This window comes from Prionailurus viverrinus, chromosome D2, assembly GCF_022837055.1.
Source record: "Prionailurus viverrinus isolate Anna chromosome D2, UM_Priviv_1.0, whole genome shotgun sequence".
NCBI lineage: Eukaryota > Metazoa > Chordata > Mammalia > Carnivora > Felidae > Prionailurus > Prionailurus viverrinus.
The window spans coordinates 35,154,479-35,178,178 of NC_062571.1; the positions used below are offsets into that span (position 1 = coordinate 35,154,479).

Below are 23,700 nucleotides of genomic sequence, written 5' to 3' on the forward strand. Positions count from 1 at the left end.
GATATTTTTTATTTTAATAGATATGACATTAAAATGTAATATGTTTAAATGTTTATTCAAAACTTGCTCTGTTCCAGAAAGAATTTAAGGTGGTCCTTTCAGTTACTGTCTTAAACACCAAAATTATCTAAAATTCAGGCTATTAAAAACTTTGGTAACTAATTGAAATTCCCAGTTTAAAATTGCAGCTTCATTTCAACTTTGCTGTAGATGCTTTTTAGGGGAAAACCAGCACCTCTGAATTTTAATTTATTGATGCCACATCATCTTCCACTCAGGAGTCAATTACTCACTTCCTGAGAATTAGATTCTCTCCTTCAAGAGTGGTGGTCATTGATGCTTTATTAGGGAGGAAAAAAACAATTAGTTTTGAGGGTACTGAGTAGAGCAAAGCCACTTTTTTGTCATTATGTTTCAAATCTTTTTTGGGCAATGGAGAATAAAATAACTCCTTTAGGTTAGTGAGGATTATGATTTTGATTTCTAGAGCTTATTTTCTGGACACTATTAACCCAAGCCAACATCAACAAGGCAAGGACCTGCATAACATAAGGTTAGTAGAATCTTTGGCAGCTCTTTTTGGTAAAAGGAAAGAGTTCATGGGTTTGATGTCAGCAAACCTGAGATCAGTTGGGTTTGTAGGACTGAGCCCTTGTTTCTTAATTTGTGAAATTAAATTATATTTATTTATTTTTTAAATGTTTATTTATTTTTGACAGAAAGACACACACAGAGTGCGAGTGGGGGAGGGTCAGAAAGCGAGGGAGACACAGAATCTGAAGCAGGCTTCAGGCTCTGAGCTGTCGGCACAGAGTCTGACACGGGGCTTGAACCTACCAGTGGTGAGATCAGACCTGAGCCAAAGTTGGACACTTAACTGCCTGAGCCACACAGGTGCCTCATGTAAAACTAAATTATATTTAAATTTGAGGTTCAATAAAGAAATGAAGGGAAGAAATACCTAAAACAACTTGACTTGCAAGAAATCCTCAAAGTTAGTTTCCAAATTAATCTTTTTAATCTTTTGTTTTTTAATCTTTTTTAAAGTAGTCTTCATACCCAACGTGGGCTCAAACTTACAACCCTGAGATCAAGAGTTGCATGCTCTACTGACTGAGCCAGCCAGGGAGTCCCAAACTAGTAGCCATTAATGCTAGAGTAGACACACACAAAATGTGATCTTTGTTCCTGTGAATTTAGGTTTTTGAAATGCAATAAATCTCTGATTTTATTTCACTAAAAACATAGTGTGTTAGGGAAATGGTTATGAAGTATTTTTACATGGATATGATTTCTCTTCAGAGTGTGTGCATACTCCCTCGGTCAGAGATTGTGATTTTTTTTTTCTGTATCCAGATGAAGTCCTATAACTTATATTAGACACTAACGGCTATCTAATTCTCTGAGGTTGGGAGTTGCCTGAGTCTCTCTAAACAGGTATTGATTTGGGCCTCGCTAATTTGGAATCATGCTAATGCTGACTTTTAAAGGCAGGCTTTGCCGTAGAACAAGATGGAGGAGGAGCAGATATTTAAGCCACTGAGAACGAAAGCACTTAAAAAATGCCATTTGTCTGCTTGTACTAATTACAAATGGATTTCAAAATACTGTCATGACTCTCTCTGCCTTCTGTTGATAGATAGCCCCCATAATTCCGAATAACTTAGAAATAGAAAATATTTTCTTTAAATTTTTTTCAGTAATTTAGTTCACTTCTCATTCATTGCTGTGGCTGAGAATTTGCTATTCAGAGTCTTTGATTGCCAGGGTTAAAACAGAGAGCAGTCATTATCTGTTTAAATGGGGAAGGAAGAAATCCTAAAGCCGAGAGTCCTTATAATGTGAGTAGGTACTTTGGAAAAACTGTGGTCAGGCTGCTGACCTTAGGCCTGTGAGCGTTGTCAGCACTTACTCTGTATTAGTATACTGTACTAATTCTTGTTTGAATTAAAAGTTGGGGGGGGGGGGGATGCTCCTTGTGCCCCCGTGTGGAAACATGGTGATACAACACCTTTAAGAACCCCAGTTTTGCAGGATTGGAAAGTGAAAAAAAGTTAAGGATTCAGGGCATTGCCCAGAGCTTCAGAGGTTAAATCCATGCTTTGATGGATGAACTCTCTAAGAGCCAGTTCCCTAGAGCAAAACTTTGATGAAATTTTAAAAACTTCATCAAACTATAGGTATAGTTTTAGTCTGTTTCAGCTTCTCATGCCATATCCTGGGAGGTTTTATGGTAGTTTAATGCTAGCCATTTTGAATCCTGATTGTAAGCAATAAATTGAGACCCGCTTTATTTTATTCTGCCTCTCCTTCCAGGTTAGGATGGTAAAGGAACGAAGAATGAGGAGGGTGAGGAGGATGGCAGGGAAGGCCAGAAAAACACTTTTTTCTTACATTACATTCAGTGGTTTATTTGTGGAATTAAAACTAAATTGCTAGATTAAAATTTTCAGTTTTTTTCCAACCAGTAATTCCAAGTTTTTCAGATTAATTAAGTATAGTGAAGCATCATCCAGTGTTTGTGTATTTCAAAACAAGATGTAAAAGAACTGTGATTTGTGGCGCCACATGCTAATGAGGCTTCCCTGATGCAGGGAGGGCTTTGCCAGGGTTGCGCTAGATGAGTGGAAAGGCTGATAATGAGGCATGTGACAACAGGGCTTTTTCCTGCTGCAGACATTAAGCATCTTTTGGCTTGAGTGATTTTACCAGTTTTCACAGTCTAGCAATAGAGAAACCAGAAAACAAAATAGAATTAACTGAAGATTTGCATGCACAATGCTGCATTTTGACAGAAATAAGCACTCTGGTGTGGTGAGAGTATTTTTAAGGCTGTTTTAGGACTACATTAGCTATTGTATGTTAAGTGCTGTAACTTTTTCTCTGTCTTACTTTGTATCATGGTATCTCAGTTTTTGCAAAGAAAATAATTGTGGTGTTTCTCTTCAAAAGGACACTGAAGCCATGAAGAGAGCATTGGCCTCCATAGACTCCAAACTGAACCAGGCCAAGGGTTGGCTCCGTGATCCCAGTGCCTCTCCAGGTAACCCACTGGTTCTACTTTCCTGACAGATACAGTAAAAAGCGAAAAGTCAAGCAAACAAACAAATAAAGAAAGAGGGTCTTTCCATAATCTCATAATTCTGAGATAACTACTGCAACATTTAGGGGCATACTCCATTCTCTGATAGTTTTGACTAATTGAAGCATTACTGGTCCTTAAAAAGATGAACGGCATAGACTAATCACCTCTCATCATGGAGGAATAAACCAAGCTGAAGTGGGCATTCTCTGCCAGAATATTGGCTCACTTCTTCCCTGAATCTGAAAGGTAATTATTCTGAATAAAAACTCTTGTCTTGGGGCACCTGGGTAGCTCAGTTTGTTAAGTGCCCAGATCTTGGTCTCAGCTCAGGTCATGATCTCATGGCTCGTGAGATTGAGCCCCAGATTGGGCTCTGTGCTGACAGTGCAGAGTGTGCTTGGGATTCTCTCTCTCCTTCTCTCTCTGCGCCTCCCCCATTTGCTTTGTCTCTCTCAAAATAAATAAACTTAAAAAAATTATTTAAAAAAAAACCTGTTATCTTTAGGGGAGTCTGGGTGGCTCAGTCAGTTAAGCACCCGACTACAGCTCGGGTCAGGATCTCGTGGTCCGTGAGTTCAAACCCTACGTCAGGCTCTGTGCTGACAGCTCAGAGCCTGGAGCCTGCTTCGATTTGGTGTCTCCCTCTCTCTCTGCCCCTCCCCCACTCATGCTTGCTCTCTGCCTCTCAAAAATGAATAAATATTAAAAAAAAACCCAAACTCTTCTCTTTCTAGTTCCCATTGGGCAGATTTCCATTTATGTCAAAAAAGTATTTAATTTAGTAGATTAAATGATGCCAATAAGAATTGGAAAGAAAATTTGACTTACGTAAAGACCCAAATGGGTTATTGAGCTGGGTTTTATGGATTTTCTAATCTAATATTCAGTTTTAGATTAATATTTGAATGAATGTGAAAAGCCTAATGGAGGTTGGAGGTGCTAAGTAGTATTAAATTAGTAGAGCTTATTTTCATCATCTGTATTCTTACCACAAGCTGCTTATCATCTCCAGATGGATATGGTTCCAAGTATTTTTTTTTTTAGAAGTATCTGTGGTTAAAAGCTCACCCTCTGCTTATGAGGGCACTGCTTGGCTGTTAGCTATCAGATGTATTGCCTTCTATTCACTTGTCTTCTAAAATCACCCATTCCTTCATGAATGAAATGACTTGTAAAGTATCCTTTCTAAATAATTAATATGTCAACAGTGAGGATATTGAGTATCTCTTTATTTTAGGGGATGCTGGTGAGCAGGCCATCAGACAGATCTTAGACGAAGCTGGAAAAGTTGGTGAACTCTGTGCAGGCAAAGAACGCAGAGAGATCCTGGGAACCTGTAAAATGCTGGGGCAGATGACTGATCAAGTGGCTGAACTCCGAGCCCGGTAAAATTGCTCTACTCTTACCCAAGTTAGGTAACAGATCGTATCTCACTTCTGACAAAGTGATTCAGAGACCAAGTCTCTGCTAATTTCCCTGTGTTATTTTTGACTAATGGACAACACAGATTTCATACTCTATTAATTCTTTCAAGATTGAAGTGAACTTCTCCTTTGATAAACTTTCAAAGTAGCAGATTCTTTGTAGCAAGTTTGAAATAGAAATAGAAATATGGTATCTTGGTTTCTAGCCATAGGTTTAGAAAGAATAAGGGGCAGTGGTGAAGTCTGGCATGGGTAGCCATATCTTTTATGAAGGATGGGTAAAAAGAAACAAAGAGTGAAAACACTAGAATTATTTCATGTTATTCTAAAATCCAGTTAAATAGGTTATCCTGTAAGTTGGTTATTTCTAGGCTTTTGAGTCTCTATTTCGTCATTATTCATTTGGTTTCATAATTCTTTTACTTCCTTTAAGACTTGACTGTTAGAACTTTTCCCCCTGTAAACTAAATCTATATAGTTTACTGTTAAGAAAACTCAGTATAATATAGGCTTCTTTGAAACTCAGCCATAGAGTTAATGCAGCTCTAAAAGATTATCCTCATTTTTATGGACTTTTATAATATCAGCATTGAGGAAAAATTGAAATATGAAATACTAGTGTAGATGAAGTTTAATTTGGCTTCAAGAAAGTCATGAAACATCTTGAGATAATTGGAACATATAGGGCTTCCATACAAACAGGCCTCAGAAATAACCCCTTGACATGTTGTACACCATTACACTTGGTTTCAAAATGTATTAACAGAATAAACTTAAGAATACAGTTTTTTGGGGGTGCCTGTGTGGCTCAGTCGGTTAAGCAGCCGATTTCGGCTCAGGTCATGATCTCACTGTAAATTCAAGCCCCACGTCGGGCTCTGTGCTGACAGCTCAGAGCCTAGAGCCTGTCTTGGATTCTGTGTCTCCCTCTCTCTCTGCCACTCCCTCACTCATGCTCTGTCTCTGTCTGTCTCTCAAAAATAAACATTAAAAAAAATTAAAAAAAAAAGAATACAGTTTTTTTAAAGTGTATTTATTTTTTGTAATCTCTGCACGCAACATGAGACTTGAACCTATGACCCTGAGTTGAAGAGTCACACCCTTTTCCGACTGAGCTAGCCAGGTGCCCCAAGAATACAATTCTTAAAGGAGTGGTTCTTAACCTTTTTTGGATCAAAATAATTTTTATAATCTCATGAGAGCCATTAATCTTTATGTAAAAAGTTGCACATAAACTTGCCCCTATAGTATTATGTATAATTTCCCGAGGATCGTGGATTCACTGCAGTCCTGGGAACTCCAGAGGTTTCAGGTTTAGGATCTCTACCTTGTAGGGGAGAAGGAACTGCATAAATAAATGTGATCTCATTGAACCCAGTGAGCCTTTTTCTCCTGCTGTGAAGCAGTCTCCCCTGTCATGAGCATGACAGGAACTTTACAGAAAGGACAAAAAGAAGTTCTGTTCCCATTCGGAGAAATGCCAATGCAGTTTGACAAGATTCTTGGCTCTTCTAATTTCTCACTGCTGGCTCTTTTGTTTGCAGCCTTTTCACAGTGTGGTAGACAGTTTTCACTTGGAATTCTCAAATACACAGTTGTATGTGTTCAGAGAAAGATGAATTTGAGCAAGAGAACAAGGTGGCTGCTGTATGGGATCGGCCATAAATCTGTAAAGAGAAAAGGCTAGAACAGGGAAGGGAGCTATGGGCCTTCTTCACACTGGAGCCTGCCATAGCCTTTCCTGATGAAAGATTAGAAAGCTATCCCCCTGTTAGCTTTTCTTAAATATGCCTAGCTATTTAACATTTTAGTGGCTGAAACTCAGTAACAATTTCCTCATTGATAACTCTTCTTTTCACCTAGGGTTTCTAGATTGTAAGGATATATTTTTCCTCTCATGGGGCTCAGTAAACTTTTTATTTGAATGAAAAATTATGTAGCACATCAATATTTTTACATTTTCACAATTGGACTTTTATACTAACATGGTTTCTCATCATGAATTACTAGATATGAAGGAAAAAAGCAAATTAAATCCCCAAAGTCTTCCACTCCTCTGCACATAAAAGGGAAAGCTCAAGTACAAATAAAAGGTATATATATCTTTTATATACCTGGCAATAAATAGTATTTGAGTTCATTACTTCACATATTGGTTTAGATGAAAAATAAGGATGAATTTATTTTTTTAAGTTTATTTTATTTATTTTGAGAGAGAGAGTGTGTGTGAGTGGGGTGGGGCAGAGGGAGGGAGAGAGAGAGAGAGAGAGAGAGAGAGAGAGAGAGAGAGAGAGAATCCCAAGCGGGTTTTGCACTATCAGCGGGGCTTGATCTCATGAATCATAAGAACATGACCTGAGTCGAAATCAAGAGTTGGGCACTTAACTGACTGAACCACCCAGGTGCCCCAATAAGGATGAATTTGAAAAGATAGATAAATGAATGACAGATCCATGCTACTATAAAGGGAAGCAAAGATGTTTTGGAGTTCATCCTAAAATCAGAAGCTCAGGTTAAGAGGATAAGCCATGCCATTATACCAACTGATAAAGTTGCCACCCCATCATTGAGTTTACCAGACCGAGTGGATTAAAAATATCTGAGGGGCGACTGGGTGGGTCAGTCGGTTAAGTGCCCAACTCTTGATTTCGGCTCAGGTCATGATCTCACGGTTTGTGGGTTCGAGCCCTGTGTCAGGCTCTGTGCTGACAGACAGAGCCTGCTTTGGATTCTGTGTCTCCCTCTCTCTCTCTCTGCCCCTCCCCTGCTTGTGCTCTCTCTCTCTCTCAAAACTAAATAAACATTAAAAAATTTAAAAAATATATGAGCTTATAAAAATGTGGCAAATCGTATTTTGTTATGACTTGGAAAGTCTCTTACAAAGAGAAAACAAGTTTCTAATAATGCTCATACTTTTTGAAGTGTATCACTTTTGGGAGAGGAAAATAGTAAAATTAGTTCTTTAAGAATGTGATGGAAAACAACAGTTTCTTGTCACCTCAGTGACAACTGTTTTTGATATTTATAGATTGCATAGGAGTAGAAGGTAGACTTGAAGATTATTATTAGGTTCATTTTATTTTTTTTTTTATTTTTTTTTTTTAAATTTTTTTTTTTTTTTTCAACGTTTATTTATTTTTGGGACAGAGAGAGACAGAGCATGAACGGGGGAGGGGCAGAGAGAGAGGGAGACACAGAATCGGAAACAGGCTCCAGGCTCCGAGCCATCAGCCCAGAGCCCGACGCGGGGCTCGAACTCCCGGACCGCGAGATCGTGACCTGGCTGAAGTCGGACGCTTAACCGACTGCGCCACCCAGGCGCCCCTATTAGGTTCATTTTAATAATCATGACAATTTAATAACAGTAGTAATTATATGTTCGTATTATTTTATTGACATAGTGTTTTCAAGTTTTTGGTTTTTTTTTTTTTTTTTTTTTTTTTGCTTGAAGCCACTCTGTTAGGTAAGCAGGGCAAGTATTGTTACCTGCACACCCCTCATTTTATAAGTTACAAAGCTGAAGCCCATTGTAAACAAGGTTCACAGGTCCCAGGAGCCAGGTTTTGAACACAGATCTACTTGGTCCTAGTGTCATGTGCTTTCAGTAATACTGTGCTTGCTGCTTCCTGAAACATTTTCAATGTATACTTGCCCATAAATAAGACAATCTAATGGGATTTTTTTTTCTAAAGCACACATTACTATGGTAACAAAACCCTCATAGCAAGAAGATCACAAGCACATTTTCCCCCTGAAGTTCAGACTTGATTATGTAATCACCATCAAAAGGAGAATCATTATTATTGAAATTTGCAGGCTGGTCTGTAAAGTGGTTATGCTGTTCCAGGAAGCTAATGCATATTTTTAAAAGCCAAAGGAGAAAGTGGATGGTTTGGGTGTTTTGCTTTATCTCTTCTGTTTTCTTGTGCTATCCCAGATGTAGTAGGGGAAAGGAAAAAGACAAGCATGTTAACAAAAATGACATATTTGTGCTTCTCATGATATTTTGCTAGTAAGTATTTGAGAGAGTACAATGACAACATCTGTTTTGAGCAGAGGACAAGGAGCCTCGCCAGTGGCCATGCAGAAGGCCCAGCAGGTATCTCAGGGTCTGGATGTGCTAACAGCCAAAGTGGAAAATGCAGCTCGCAAGCTGGAAGCTATGACCAACTCAAAGCAGAGCATTGCCAAGAAGATCGATGCTGCTCAGGTAGTAATGATGGTTTTAAGGAGGGATGGGAAATAAAAGAGAAATGTTCCATAATTATCCTGCATCTCTCTCTCTCCCTCCCCCACCCCCCCCCCATATATATAGATGGGTAGATAATGGGTGTTTCTAAGTGATGACTGATTCCCAGCAATTACCAATGTTAACACTTCCTCTACTACCACAGGTTTAGACTCATGTTAACTCTATTTTGAAATAGAGATCTTAATTTTGAATACTTTGATTAAAGGAAGTACTCTGGGGGGACCTGGGGGGCTCAGTCGGTTGAGTGTCTGACTCTTGATTTTGGCTCAGGTGATGATCCCAGGGGTGTGGGATTGAGCCCTGCATTGGGCTCTGCGCTGAGTGTGGAGCCCGCCTGGATTTCTTTCTCTCTCTCTCTCTCTCTCTCTCTCTCTCCCTCCCTCCCTCTGCCCCTGTACCCTGCTTGTGCATGTGTGCTCTCTCCCTCTCTAAAATGAAAAAATTAAAAAAAAAAAAAAAAAGAGAAAGTACTCTGAGCACTAAGAAAATTCTAGTTCCTGGTATAGATCACAGTATATAAAAGCTTTTCTTCATCTTAGAATTCATAACTGTATTTGGTCATAGCAATGTTAAAGGGTTAAAGTTTTCTGATGCCACTCTCCTGTAAAATGATTTTCAAGCAGTTCACAGAGAAACAAATGTTTGAGAAATTGAAGAATTAGTAAGGTGTGATTAAAGCAAAGATACGCTTGTGAAGATTCTCTTTTTTAAAATTTATTTTTATTAAAAATTTTAACGTTTATTTTTGAGAGACAGAAACAGAGTGAGAGAGAGGGAGGGGCAGAGAGAGAGAGGGAGACACAGAATCTGAAGCAGGTTCCAGGCCCTGAGCTTTCAGCACAGGGCCCGATGTGGGGCTCAAACCCATGAACCATGAGATCATGACCTGAGCCAAAGTTGGACGCTTAACTGACTGAGCCACCCAGTCGCCCCTGAAGATACTTATTCTGATGGGGAAGGAAAAAAATCACTTTTAAGAAGATGGAGGATTGATTTGATTTTGCCTGAGCTAAGAACCTGTTTAAAACAGTAAGAATCAACATTGTAAAAGCGATCACTGGTGTGCCTTGTGATTACTTTTGAAATATTTCTGATGGCCTTGTCAGTTGAATGAAATGTGGTTTATGAGGAGATCACAGTATGCTTTTTTTCCATTTTTATGTGTTTAGAATTGGCTTGCAGATCCAAATGGTGGACCAGAAGGAGAAGAACAGATTCGAGGGGCTTTGGCTGAAGCTCGGAAAATAGCAGAATTATGTGATGATCCTAAAGAGAGAGATGACATTCTACGTTCTCTTGGAGAAATATCTGCTCTGACTTCTAAATTAGCAGATCTACGAAGACAGTATGTATTTAACTTCTGACATTGCCTTTTAATCTCTCTCTTTTTTCCCCCAAGTGCATATATAGTTGAATGCTATAGGTTAAATGCACATGTGATGCTCTTTCACTGTATTCTTGTTGATTCTGTGTGACATGGCTAGGTCAGGTATTACTTCTGTTTTATTATTGACATAACTGAGGTTTAATGATTTATTGATGATCACATGGTTTTAAATTAATGTATTTAGGATGCTAAGAACTCCTTTTTTGAGATCCACTTTTTATTTCTAAGCTAGGACTTTTCCTGCTATATCATGTTTGTGGCATAACTGTTTCCCAGGCACAAGAGGGAAATATTTGTGGCTATCTAAGAAAAGATACTGTGGACTGTGGACAGGGGGGAGGGGGAGGAGGCATAAGAAGATGCTTTCTTTTCTCCCCAGCAATGTTATTTCTTATGTAACAGTTATAAAACATCCTTAAATACAATGTCCTCACCACAGCTACTGCTTTTAAAGGCTTTCATGGCTTCTACTTTGATTATATAAAGAGGTGTTGCTTTGTTCCTTTGATCAGTATTTTTCTCTCTTAAATAAACTGCTAAAAGAACATTAAAAAAGAGGACAAAAGTCGCTTCTTCTCCACCTCAGGCCTCCAGCCACTTCTTCAGGGATAACCATAGTCAAGTATCTTGTGAGATTTGGCTTTTCATTTAACTTGTATGTTTCATTTCCTGTTCTTCCCTGGGAGAGTACCTAACCTTGTCTCAGTGACTTGTACTTTAGAATTCTTTCAAGTCTTGTATTGACCAAGAGGACAATACTGGCTAAGAAAGCACACTCCTGCCTACCATGAATAGGAGATGGGTGGGAGCAGGGTAAACATACTTTAGGCAGGAGGTTGTGATAGAGACCAACTTAGCAGCTCAAGTTTGATTACATATCAAGGTTGATCATTTGGGAATCACTGTTTTATACCCCAAATCTTGAGTTGTGTAGGTAGAGAAAATAATTTGATCATTGTAAAATATAATGTCTTTACAGTTAGGTCTATGTTTGTTAATATTAACCCATTAATATAATCTGTTTACATTATCACTAGTTTAAAATACTCAAAGGAGAAACTGTTTTAAGGACCAGAACACGATTCCATATACATATCAGGCACTCATTAATGTTTCTTAATGATGAAGAGAGAATTGATGCTAATGGTGAGAACAGCAAACCTTCCTGTGTGGTCATATGCCATCATTACTTATTAGTATAACATATACATATCCATAGCTTCCTGACAGTGGGAGTAGCCACGATCAGAACCAAAGTAAATACCTTCTTTGTCCAGCTTTATAATGGAGAAGGTACTGAAATTTAAAATCACAAAGGAGTTCTTGAGAGAATATCTAAATTAGTTGTTCTGGCTGGTAGGCTAACATTTTCATTTTTACAGGTGAGGCAGATAAGATTAACCTGAAGTTTTCTCTAGGTGGACTTGAGAAATAAAATGTGTCATATTTTTTATATGTTCATAATGGTTAGAATCTGAAGTCTTTGGAGTAGGGTTTTGGGGGCAGTAATCTCCCTTTGTGATACATAATTGTGATTCTCTTTTTATTTCTGTATTTGGTTACAAGAAACTCAAGAAAAAGTGGAGGCCAGAAATGTGTAGTGGCATCTAATGTCTAATGGAACTTAATAGTTTGAAGTATGGCCAGGTCTGGTGGCAACTGGAAACTACTCCCTCTGTTTGTTAGTAGCTGTATGGCATGCTGTCTGCTTCAGTCTGTGTGTTGATTTTGTTTATTTGGGTTCTTTGTCTAGCTTTGCCCTACCATGTCCCAGGCTTTCTAGTTCCAGACCCACCGCTAGTTGACTATGCAGTGTTTTTGAAGCATGGGCCAAGGACAACATACCTCAGAACCACCTGGGAATCTTGTGAAAAATGTACAGCCTGGACCCCCACTGCGTTTGCAGTGGGGTGTACTTAATCATAATCTTTTCTGGTGGTGCATTTAAAACTAAGATCCCAGATGACTTTTATGCACACTGGAATTAGGTTCCTTGCTTGACTGTGTTCATGTTGTCTTTGAGTTAGATAACCAGTTCAATCGGTTATGGCAAGAATTGGAGAATTATTTTGATACCAATGTAAGTAGCTAAGAGTGAGGACTCTGAAGTCATAGTGCCTGGGTTTGAATCCCTAGTCCACCAAAGTAAGTGATAGGATCTTGGGTAAGTTATCCAACCTTTTGGTCCCTCAATTTTGCTTTTTGAATAATGGGGATAATACTGGTATCTACCTCTTAGGTTTGTCATGAGGATTAAATAACATAAGAGTGTTATTTACTATCAGAGTTGGGACTCAAAAAATTGTACTACTTACTACTAGTTCTATAACTAGTACTGTAGCTGCTTCAACTACTGCTATACAACCTACATGGCTACTTGGGCCCGCCTAATCCCTGAGGGAACTAGTGTTTTCCTTGATGGTCAACTGAGGGGTCAGCCAATGTAGTGATTTTTTTTTAATGTTTATTTTTGAGAGAGAGAGCGAGCGTGCGCGCGTGCGTGCGTGAGCACGAGTGGGGGAGGGGCAGAGGGAGAGAGAGACACACAGAATTCAAAGCAGGCTCCAGGCTCTGAGCTGTCAGCACAGAGCCTGACACGGCGCTTGAACTCACAGACCATGAGATCATGACCCGAGCCGAAGTCGGATCCTCAACCTACTGAGCCATCCAGGTACCCCCCCCAACTTAGTGATGTTTGATTGAGCTCAGCTAACCAAATGGTTGAGCTTGATTGAGGTAGATTGACTCAAACTCATATTTAATGTTTTAACTGGGATACTGCAATCTGAATTTAAATGATCAATTTCTTACTTTAGTGCCAAATAAATAAACCACTCTCCTTCCAAACTAAGCTAATAATAATCATTAGCAATTTGGCATCTCATTAGCATTTGTGTAGCAATTAAAATCCTCTCACTGTAAATAGTGTCTATGACAGGATGGCTTTTTTTTTTTTTCCTTTTCAGGGGGAAAGGAGATTCCCCAGAGGCTCGAGCATTGGCCAAACAGGTGGCCACGGCCCTGCAGAACTTGCAGACCAAAACCAATAGGGCTGTGGCCAACAGCAGACCTGCCAAGGCAGCTGTCCACCTGGAGGGCAAGATTGAACAAGCACAGCGGTGGATTGATAATCCCACAGTGGATGACCGGGGCGTTGGTAAGGCCATGAGTGCACTTAACCCTCCATAAACTGGTCTTAGTGAAAATAAGCAAGTTGTTGATAGAGATCCTGTTCATCTGAAATTAGGTGCAGAAGGGGTTCTTCAGCTACTGGTGAGTAAATCATCCTACAGTGTGACTCCATTTCCAAATATAGCCCATAAATGATACCTGTGGCTTATTCAAAAGAATTTGTGAGTAACTGATTTTGCTGTGGGCAAATAGAAAGGTCCTCAGGTTGGAATCGAAACTTTGAACTAATTATTTCCAGTCTATGTGTACTTCCATTCTGTTGTATTTCTATTACGCTCATTGGAAAATACCCAGTTAAATGTAGTTTTTGAAAATAAGTAAGAAGCACTTAGCTACCAAGGGTGTTTTCATTTTTGAGGGCTCCTGCATTACACAGTCACCAGTAGAACTGATAACCTAAAATTTTGATTTTGGGGAGTTTTTAGGGATGAATCTGTAAGAAGTTAGGTCATATTATGATAGCAAATCTGCTGAAGCTGAAAGATCTGTTTACTTCATTTACTATTTTTGTTGAATAAAAAGATTAATTTTTAAATTGGTGATTCCCAGTTTTGGGGAATCAGACAGATGTATAATTTACTGGGGGAGGAATAAACTGGTATAAAGGTTCTGAATGGCAATTTAGTATTACATATTAAAAGCTTTAAAAAAGTTCATACTCATTGACTTAGCAATTTGACTTAGAGGAATTTATTATAAGAAATAATTAGACATGTTTCTATACAGAGTTACATATGAGAATGTATATAAACAGTATAAATATTTAATAATAAGTAAATGATCAATAATTATGGTTAATATGATAAAATATTACATAGATGTGTAGATCATGATTTTTTAAGAATACTCAATGATGCGGAAAAATGCTCCCATTAAATAAACAGAGGCAAGGAATAAAAGTTAATGTAAAGTACGATTTCAGTTTTGTAAAAGAGAAATGTGTATTTGTATAGGGACATGCAGTGCATTAAAAAACCACTGAAAGATTTGCAATAACATGGATGGATCTAGAGCGTATAATGCTAAGCAAAATATGTCAGTCAGAGAAAGAGAAATTCATATTTAGAATTTAAGAAATAAAACAAATGGACAAAGAAAATAAGACAAAACAAAAAAATAGAGAACTTAGAGAACAAATTTTGGTTGCCAGAGGGGAGAGGGGTGGGAGATGGCTGAAACAGGTGAAGGGGATTAAGAGTACACTTATGGTGATGAGCACTGAGTAATGTATAGAACTATGGAATCACTACATTGTACACCTGAAGCTAATATAACACTGTAAACTATACTGGAAGTAAAACAAAATAAATAAATAAATAAATATCAGTAGAATAATTTTTAAAAAGACTGGTAGGAAATGTTCAGCTGTATCAGTCTCTGAGGATTATGGGTGGATTATCTATTCTTATTTATACTTTCCTGTATTTCCTAATTTTTTTTCTATTGTTAGGGGAAAAAAACCCCACTAAATGTTTTTTTTTTAATTTATTTTTTTATTTTATCTTTTTTTTTTTTTTAATATATGAAATTTATTGTCAAATTGGTTTCCATACAACACCCAGTGCTCATCCCAAAAGGTGCCCTCCTCAATACCCATCACCCACCCTCTCCTCCCTCCCACCCCCCATCAACCCTCAGTTTGTTCTCAGTTTTTAACAGTCTCTTATGCTTTGGCTCTCTCCCACTCTAACCTCTTTTTTTTTTTTTTTTTTTTTTTCCCTTCCCCTTCCCCATGGGTTCCTGTTAAGTTTCTCAGGATTCACATAAGAGTGAAACCATATGGTATCTGTCTTTCTTTTTATGGCTTATTTCACTTAGCATCACACTCTCCAGTTCCATCCACGTTGCTACAAAAGGCCATATTTCATTTTTTCTCATTGCCACGTAGTATTCCATTGTGTATATAAACCACAATTTCTTTATCCATTCATCAGTTGATGGACATTTAGGCTCTTTCCATAATTTGGCTATTGTTGAGAGTGCTGCTATAAACATTGGGGTACCAGTGCCTTTATGCATCAGTACTCCTATATCCCTTGGATAAATTCCTAGTGGTGCTATTGCTGGGTCATAGGGTAGGTCTATTTTTAATTTTCTGAGGAACCTCCACACTGCTTTCCAGAGTGGCTGCACCAATTTGCATTCCCACCAACAGTGCAAGAGGGTTCCCGTTTCTCCACATCCTCTCCAGCATCTATAGTCTCCTGATTTGTTCATTTTGGCCACTCTGACTGGCGTGAGGTGATACCTGAGTGTGGTTTTGATTTGTATTTCCCTGATAAGGAGCGACGCTGAACATCTTTTCATGTGCCTGTTGGCCATCTGGATGTCTTCTTTAGAGAAGTGTCTATTCATGTTTTCTGCCCATTTCTTCACTGGGTTATTTGTTTTTCGGGTGTGGAGTTTGGTGAGCTCTTTATAGATTTTGGATACTAGCCCTTTGTCCGTATGTCATTTGCAAATATCTTTTCCCATTCCTTTGGTTGCCTTTTAGTTTTGTTGGTTGTTTCCTTTGCTGTGCAGAAGCTTTTTATCTTCATAAGGTCTCAGTAATTCACTTTTGCTTTTAATTCCCTTGCCTTTGGGGATGTGTCGAGTAAGAGATTGCTATGGCTGAGGTCAGAGAGGTCTTTTCCTGCTTTCTCCTCTAAGGTTTTGATGGTTTCCTGCCTCACATTCAGGTCCTTTATCCATTTTGAGTTTATTTTTGTGAATGGTGTGAGAAAGTGGTCTAGTTTCAACCTTCTGCATGTTGCTGTCCAGTTCTCCCAGCACCATTTGTTAAAGAGACTCTTTTTTCCATTGGATGTTCTTTCCTGCTTTGTCAAAGATGAGTTGGCCATACGTTTGTGGGTCTAGTTCTGGGGTTTCTATTCTATTCCATTGGTCTATGTGTCTGTTTTTGTGCCATAAATGTTTTTATTAAAAAAAAAAAAACAACAGGGATACCTGGGTGGCTCAGTCACTTAAGTGTCAGACTTGGTTTCAGCTTGGGTGGTGATCCCCGGGTCAATGGGATCGAGCCCTGAGTTGGGGCTGACTTGCACGGAGCCTGCTTGGGATTCTCTCTCTCTCTCTCTCTCTCTCTCTCTCTCTCTCTCTCTCTCTTTCCCTGTCTCTCTGCTCCTCCCCTATGCATGCACACACGTGTCTCTCTCTCTCTTTCAAAAATAAGTAAACTTTAAAATAAAACAAACAACAACAACAACACAATAGTTTACCACAATGGTACTGCAGTTGCCTTCTCTGGGTCTCTGTAAGTTACAGTGCTTTCCTCTTGATCCAGGTCAGGCTGCCATCCGGGGTCTTGTGGCCGAAGGGCATCGTCTGGCTAATGTCATGATGGGGCCGTATCGCCAAGATCTTCTTGCAAAGTGTGACCGTGTGGACCAGCTGACAGCCCAGCTGGCTGACCTTGCTGCCAGAGGGGAAGGAGAGAGTCCTCAGGCGAGAGCACTTGCATCTCAGCTCCAAGACTCCTTAAAGGTAGAACTTTGGAGCACACATTATTACATTTCTATGCTTACTATTATTGAAAAATGGGAGGGGAGAGATTTTTAAAATATACAATTTCTTGAATCTAGGGAAAGTGAAGAGTGTGATCAAGGAGCATATAATGAAGTCTAGAACTTACTAGGAAAAAGCTCACCTGTGTTTGACTGCAGCTGAAGTTGTTTTCCAAGTCTCAGTCAAGCAAGACCTCTTTTGTGATATTTGTTCTACCATATGTCCTCTGTGTTTATTTGGTCAATATTTTTCTTAAAATGGACTCCCTTTTTAAATTTAGGTGGATTTATTTAAAAGACAACTTTATAATAATCATGAAAACATGAGCTTGATGTGCTAGTTACATTTTTCCTAATATTCTTTAGAAGAAAACACATAATTATCAAAATGAAAACACTGTTCTGTCTAACACCTAACATCATTTCAGGTATCGTGAGTGTCACCCACTTTGAGAAGCAGTGGGAGTGACTGAGACTTCTTTCTATAAATCCAGAAAACTTAGATTGGACTAAGTGTGATAACTATGAAAAGGAACCTTTTCCGTGACTTATAAGAATCGTCTTTAGATTATGTTAAGAAATGGGTACATATATTGGTTATCAAGTTTTTCTAGAAACTTAACTGAAAAAACATGTGTCAGAAAAATTTCCCGTTCTTAATTTCTTTACTCTTAATGTAAGAAAATGCTTAGAGATATGACACTGCATCTGCCAAACAATCCTTACAGCTTCTGTGGCCATGATTAGGCTCCTCCAACATTGGGAGTGGCGAGGAACTCTGTTTACATTTCAGGGTCTTCTGTTCTACCCCATGAACCTCAGTACCATTTCTTAGAAGCCACCAAGAAAGGAAGTAAGATTTCTTGTTTGGGTGGAGAATGTGGGTGCTGTCTTACCTCTCCTACTAGACATGAGTCTCTTAGAGGGTAGGATTCATATCTTACACCTGTTCCATGCTGGTTCAGTGCTTTGTACATAGTTATAGTAAATACTTACTGAATGAAAGATTAAATGAATGAATGAATGAATGAATGTGTCACTAAAGTAAGGATATTGGCAGATGTACCTTTTGGACATTTTTGGTAATTTTTATTTGTGAACAATGTTTTTAAGGATCTGAAAGCCCGGATGCAGGAGGCGATGACTCAGGAGGTATCAGATGTTTTCAGCGACACCACAACTCCCATCAAGCTGTTGGCGGTGGCGGCCACTGCACCTCCTGATGCTCCCAGTAGGGAAGAAGTGGGTATCTGGAGTCTTCCTTTTCACACACACACCCACACACCCACACGCGCACGCACGCACGCATGCATATTTATATATATTTGGATATTTGTAAAGGTAAAATTTGATTTCAGTGTGCATCAGAGGCAGTGGTTGGGAAATTGTGGGTGAAGGGTGGAAGGGCAGAAGAGGAAAGGCCTTGCTACCTCTTCTTTTAGTTATCAGGTGTGTCAGTAATGTCTTTAGGACATTTCTTGAGTTGTAAGCTGTAGAAGACCTGACTATCAGAGAAGAAAACAAATGGGTTTTGTTTTTATGGTGTAACAAGAAACACGGACATAGGTAGCCCTGGCATTGGTTCAGCAGCTTGACACTGTGACAGCTGGCATTTCTGTGATTTTTTTTTTGGTCTTTTCCTAATGGTGTGAGATGGCTGTTGTAACCCTATGCATCATGTTCAAGGCAGGAAGAAATGAAGGAAAGGGCACTCCAGTCACAACTGTCCCTTTTATTAGGGCATTTTATTCTCAACGCAAAAGTCAAGGTAGTCCTTTTAAATGATTTGGTGTCGTTCTTCTACTCACCCCCTTCCGATGACTCCCTCCTGTCCCAGAGGGAAGCCAGGATCCTTACAATAACAGTAAGACCAGTGATGTGCTGGTAGACTGGCACTCTAGGAACGAAAGCCTAAAAACCAAAAAGCCCTGATTTGTAATGTTTGTTGGTTTCCATGATGTAAATATTCCCGTTGTGGCTGTTTCGGTGTGGAGTCACTGAAAGCGGTTGGGAAGAAATGGGTGCATTTGCCTCTTATGAGCTGGTGTGAGTGGTTACGGTGACTTCACACCACTGCATCTGGTTCCCCTCTACCTCTCTGACATCATGTTGTACCACTCTTACCCTGCAGGCTGCTCTGTCTACACTGACTTCCTTGTGTTGTGTTCCCAGCATGCCATGTTTATATTTTCCATGTTTGAATGTTGGGGCCATTGCACTTGTTCTCTCTGTTCCTCCCATAGATAATTACATGTATTATTTACTCTCTTCCTTGAGCTTCTACTGAAATACCACTTTTGGGTCACTGCCCAAGATAGCATCCCTACCCCGCCCCCAGCGATTTCCTAATCTCCATATCCTATTTTTCTCCTCAGCATTTATCAACATTTGACATGTTTGCCTCATTTTTTGTTTGTCTGTCTCCCTCACATTAGCATGAAAGGCCATGTAGGCAAGGAATTTGTTTTGTCATACTTTATTCCCAGTTCTTAAAACAATGCCTGGCACATTGTTGGTGAATGAATGAAAGTAAAGTTTTTCCCAGAAATCCTCCAGGTGACTTGCTTATGTTTCATTGACTCCATCATATGGCTGCTCCAGCTGTAGAGGCATCTAGGAAAGCAAATATTGGCAGCAAAGAAGAAGGGGTTATTGGGTCAGGCACCCCAGACCAGGTAGCATTGGTGGGTTGGAGGTGTGTGTTATTCTTACTTGCTGATGACCCCGATTTTCTTTCTCTGGCCTGGGCGTAGTTCAGCTCACGGTCCCCTTAGGCTAAGATGATTTGCTATGTTTTTCAGTCCAAACTTCTCTGAGTTTTGATGAGTAGATCAAGTCTCTCCTGGTTATCCCCAATTTGATGCTTCGTTGGGACATCAGCATGTGTTGTCCTTTTCCTATTCTCTCTTTCTTGGAAATTTGGGAGTTGCCATTGACTCTTCTCATACCAATAAATAACTTAAGGCAAGATAATTTGATCTCACAAATATTTCTTGAATCCTTTATATTTTCCATTCACACATTGCTGCAGCTCTAGCTCTGATCCTTGTCCCCTGCTGCCTAAATGACTGCACAGCTGTGACTCGTCTTCTTTGAACCTGTCACCAGGCCACCAATAAAATAAAAACAGAGATTTGACCTTCTTTTCCTACCCCTTCAGTGAGTCTTTCCTTTCACATAGGATAAAGTAGGACTGGGATCTACTTCTAATACTCTCTCTAAACCTGTTTCCCACAAACCTCTGCCTCTCAGTTCATGCCCCAGCAGTACTTAATTGCTTATGGTTTCCGGCATACTCTGCCCGTTCTCCCTTCTATGTCTTTGTTCTTTTTGTCTCTGCCTAATTATCTTCCCCTTTTTCTTTTTTGGCTAATTCCTATATATCATTTATCCTTTAATCTTTTACTTCCTGGATAAGGTTAAGTGCCTTTCCTTTTGCTTGCATGCCATCTGCTTAGTTTTATGATTGTACATAGCACACTTTATATAAGTATCTGTTTATGGGCCCTTCTTACATCTGAAGGATTTGAGCTTCTGAGATGCAGAAATTGTGTGTTAATCATTTTTGTATCTTTAGCACCTACTCCAGGGTCTGGCACATAGTAGGTGCTTAGTAAATTTTGATTGAGTGATACGAAAAGCAGGCTAAGTGGCCAGTTAAGTCAGAGGGAGCAGCAGACAAGGCTGGAATTGAAATGACTGACTAGGGTAAGCAAAAGCCCCGTAGATCCAGATTATGGGAGACCAGCCAAGATAAGAAAAGGCCTGAGGCCAGGAGAAGGGGGGACTAGGAAATCAGAGATTTAGACAAAGATTCTGAGCATTAAATGGCAAGAACCAGGTGGCTGAACCCACAAGAGGCCATTATGGGGAAGAGACTTGTGTGGGTCAAGACAGCACCCTGGCAAGGAGACTGGAGTCTGCTGTTGAACCAGGAGGGCTTGAGGGCTTTACAGGTGGTCTGCCCTGGTCCCTGCGTATGGGCAAGTAGACCCTCAGGAGGAGGCAAAGGAGAGGATGGATTCTGTCAGGCAGTTTCTGATACGCTCTGTGTGGAGTGTAAACCTGACCCAGCACTGCTTGGTATGCCTTGCTTCTTCTCAAAGCATTGTTATCTAAGCAAGTGACAGAAGAGCTTTTGTTATTTTATCTAAGTTAAATAGTCTACTTCATTGTATGCAACTTTGCATAATATCCATGTCAACAGAAAAGCTAACTTTTTTCAAATTTGAGAGCTGAATGGACAATTCAGTAGATAGGTTTTTTATTTGGGATAATAAAAATCAACCTTCCCTGCCCTAGTGTTAGGCCCCATTGTGAGCACCAGCTATCATTTTTCTCATGGAGGTCAGGGGCAGAGTTTTTACAACATTAATGGTAATGGATATGTGAGCGATTCTGCCTTGAGGAGGCTGGAGTTCGGGTTAGGACTGTGGATATTCTTGGCTCTTAATGCACCCAGCCACCTGCACTGGAGCCTTGAGTGGGTTTGTCTCTCTTCTTCAAACTCCAGGATAAGACTTTTGGGAACAGGGATTTTTGGTCTTCACCTTCTGTGAAGTCCTTGTTGTAGACTTCACAGTGCTGTGTGTTCTGTCTGCACTTGGTAAGCATTGGTTGAGCTGAAATTCAAGGGTGTGTGGGTGTGCGGGTGTGCGCATGCACGCACATGATGCCTGTGGCCAAACCTCTGAGGAGATAGAGCAAGGCCAAGACCTGGCGATTGATTGTTGTCTTATTAACTAGGGTTTGATGTCATCTGTGAAGTCTTTGCTTGAGTGGTTGCTGCCTCTGCTTAAAGTGAGAATTTTTCTTAGGCTTCCTGACCCATTTGATTGAAATAAAGTTTCCTAATGTTTTTGTTTTTTTCTCAAGGTATTTGATGAGAGGGCGGCAAACTTTGAGCACCATTCGGGAAGGCTTGGTGCCACGGCGGAGAAGGCGGCTGCTGTTGGAACTGCTAATAAATCCACAGTGGAAGGCATTCAGGCATCAGTAAAGACAGCTCGAGAACTCACACCCCAGGTTAAATTATGCTTGCTTTTTATTGTTTCAATATTCACCCTACAGTGTTCAGTAAAGGTCAATTACAGAACAGTTTCTATACATTTTTGAACACTTATTGTAAATTGTCGTGAAAGAAACACACTCATAGTCTCAAAATCATTTTTATATTGTTGTAGTTTTCTGTAATGATCATAGATTACTTCTGAAAGTAGAAAACTAGTAAAGTGACCCCTCACCCACACTCATACTTAGGGAAATATTTGGATAATCTTCAGAGGTTAGTCTTTGAATTTTAGAGCTTTTGCCTTTCCCTGCATCTCTTTGAGGATATTTTTTAAAAATTCGGTTGTGTTCATAACTTGTTTTCTTTTTTCTACTTCATTATATAACCAAGTTATAGCCAGTATGCTGTGAATAATATAGTAATCAAATTATAGGAAACTCATCTTTTTAAAATTGATTTATTCAGCAGATATTTATTGTGTACCTGTAGTATATTAGGAACCGTGCTAGGCTTTACATGTCTGTGATACTGGCTTTGGTGGGAACATGCAGGGAGAGATTTAAAAAAAAAAAGCACACCTTTATATTGTTTATCTTTTGTCCACATGGCATGTTAACAAGTTAGGTTCTCTTGAAAAATCATACATGTCCAACTTCTAAAAAACACTTCCATAAAATATGAACATGAGTAACTTTCTTTAATTTTTTTTTTTTTCAACGTTTATTTATTTTTAGGACAGAGAGAGACAGAGCATGAACGGGGGAGGGGCAGAGAGAGAGGGAGACACAGAATCGGAAACAGGCTCCAGGCTCTGAGCTGTCAGCACAGAGCCCGACGCGGGGCTCGAACTCACGGACCGCAAGATCATGACCTGAGCCGAAGTCGGCCGCTTAACTGACTGAGCCACCCAGGCGCCCCTATAGTTACTTTTTAAAAAATAAATATTCATAATCAGTTTTAATTAATTTTTAGTATCTTTCTTGGTGATGATTTTTAAGGTGGAAGAGTCTTCCCAAGGGCTTAAACATAGGTCAGTTTGGTGTATGTTTGGAAGTACCAAGTGAATGCCGTTTGTCATTTTATTACCTTCCCCACATCAGGCTGTGACTGTAAAATCTTCTGCAGGGGCCCATTTGGGTGAGATGTTTATGAGACCAAATCTAATGTGTTCAGCCTGAAAAGAGACTTACCCATTTTTGGCTTTCTAGCGCCATCTGTAGGTAGAGAGGGGAAAGCTTTGCTGAAAGTTTGTATTCCAGCGGGAGGGTGCCCTGAGGTTTAAAGGTTGTTTTGTCATTGACAGGTCGTCTCAGCTGCTCGCATCTTACTTAGAAATCCTGGAAATCAAGCTGCTTATGAACATTTTGAGACCATGAAGAACCAGTGGATTGATAATGTAGAAAAAATGACAGGTAGAGCTGTGTGCAGAGTTCTTACTGTCTAATCCTTGAGGAATGAGTTCTGAGAAACTCGAGTAGAACTGGTTATATGACTTAGCTGTAATTGGATGAAGAGACGGTCATGTGCCCGACAGTGTACTTGGCCCTGATTAAGGCTGCTGAGCAGCGGCGGCTTCTCATTCAAGCCTTGCAATTTGTTTGAAGAGAGGCTCTTTGAGTCTCTTTTATTTTAAATGCTGCCCTCCCTGTGTGATGTTTATTGTTACAGCTCCTATCTTCTCTTTGAATAGTGCCTTTGCTCAGTCTGAACCAGAGTTTGGTTTCAGAGGCTGGGAGGCAGTGTTTGTGGATACAGTAAGTGTCCCTGTCATTTTCAGTGGGTTCACATTTCACGGAACCACAATAGCTACCATTTAATTCAACTTGTCTCAGAGTTTCCTCCA

The 23,700-nt window shown here is 39.6% G+C and overlaps 1 protein-coding gene across 2 annotated transcripts in view; it reads left to right on the forward strand.

The window, feature by feature from the left end:
• The window catches only part of VCL (vinculin), a 111,178-nt gene that overhangs the window by 73,313 nt on the left and 14,165 nt on the right, over positions 1 to 23,700 (forward strand). For both annotated transcript variants that reach the window (XM_047824356.1, XM_047824355.1), the window contains exons 7-15: positions 2,953 to 3,043; positions 4,323 to 4,470; positions 8,566 to 8,719; positions 9,931 to 10,106; positions 13,115 to 13,305; positions 16,627 to 16,826; positions 17,960 to 18,088; positions 21,722 to 21,871; positions 23,161 to 23,269. In XM_047824356.1, coding sequence (XP_047680312.1) covers positions 2,953 to 3,043; positions 4,323 to 4,470; positions 8,566 to 8,719; positions 9,931 to 10,106; positions 13,115 to 13,305; positions 16,627 to 16,826; positions 17,960 to 18,088; positions 21,722 to 21,871; positions 23,161 to 23,269 — 1,348 coding nt within the window. The remainder of the gene's footprint in view (positions 1 to 2,952; positions 3,044 to 4,322; positions 4,471 to 8,565; positions 8,720 to 9,930; positions 10,107 to 13,114; positions 13,306 to 16,626; positions 16,827 to 17,959; positions 18,089 to 21,721; positions 21,872 to 23,160; positions 23,270 to 23,700) is intronic.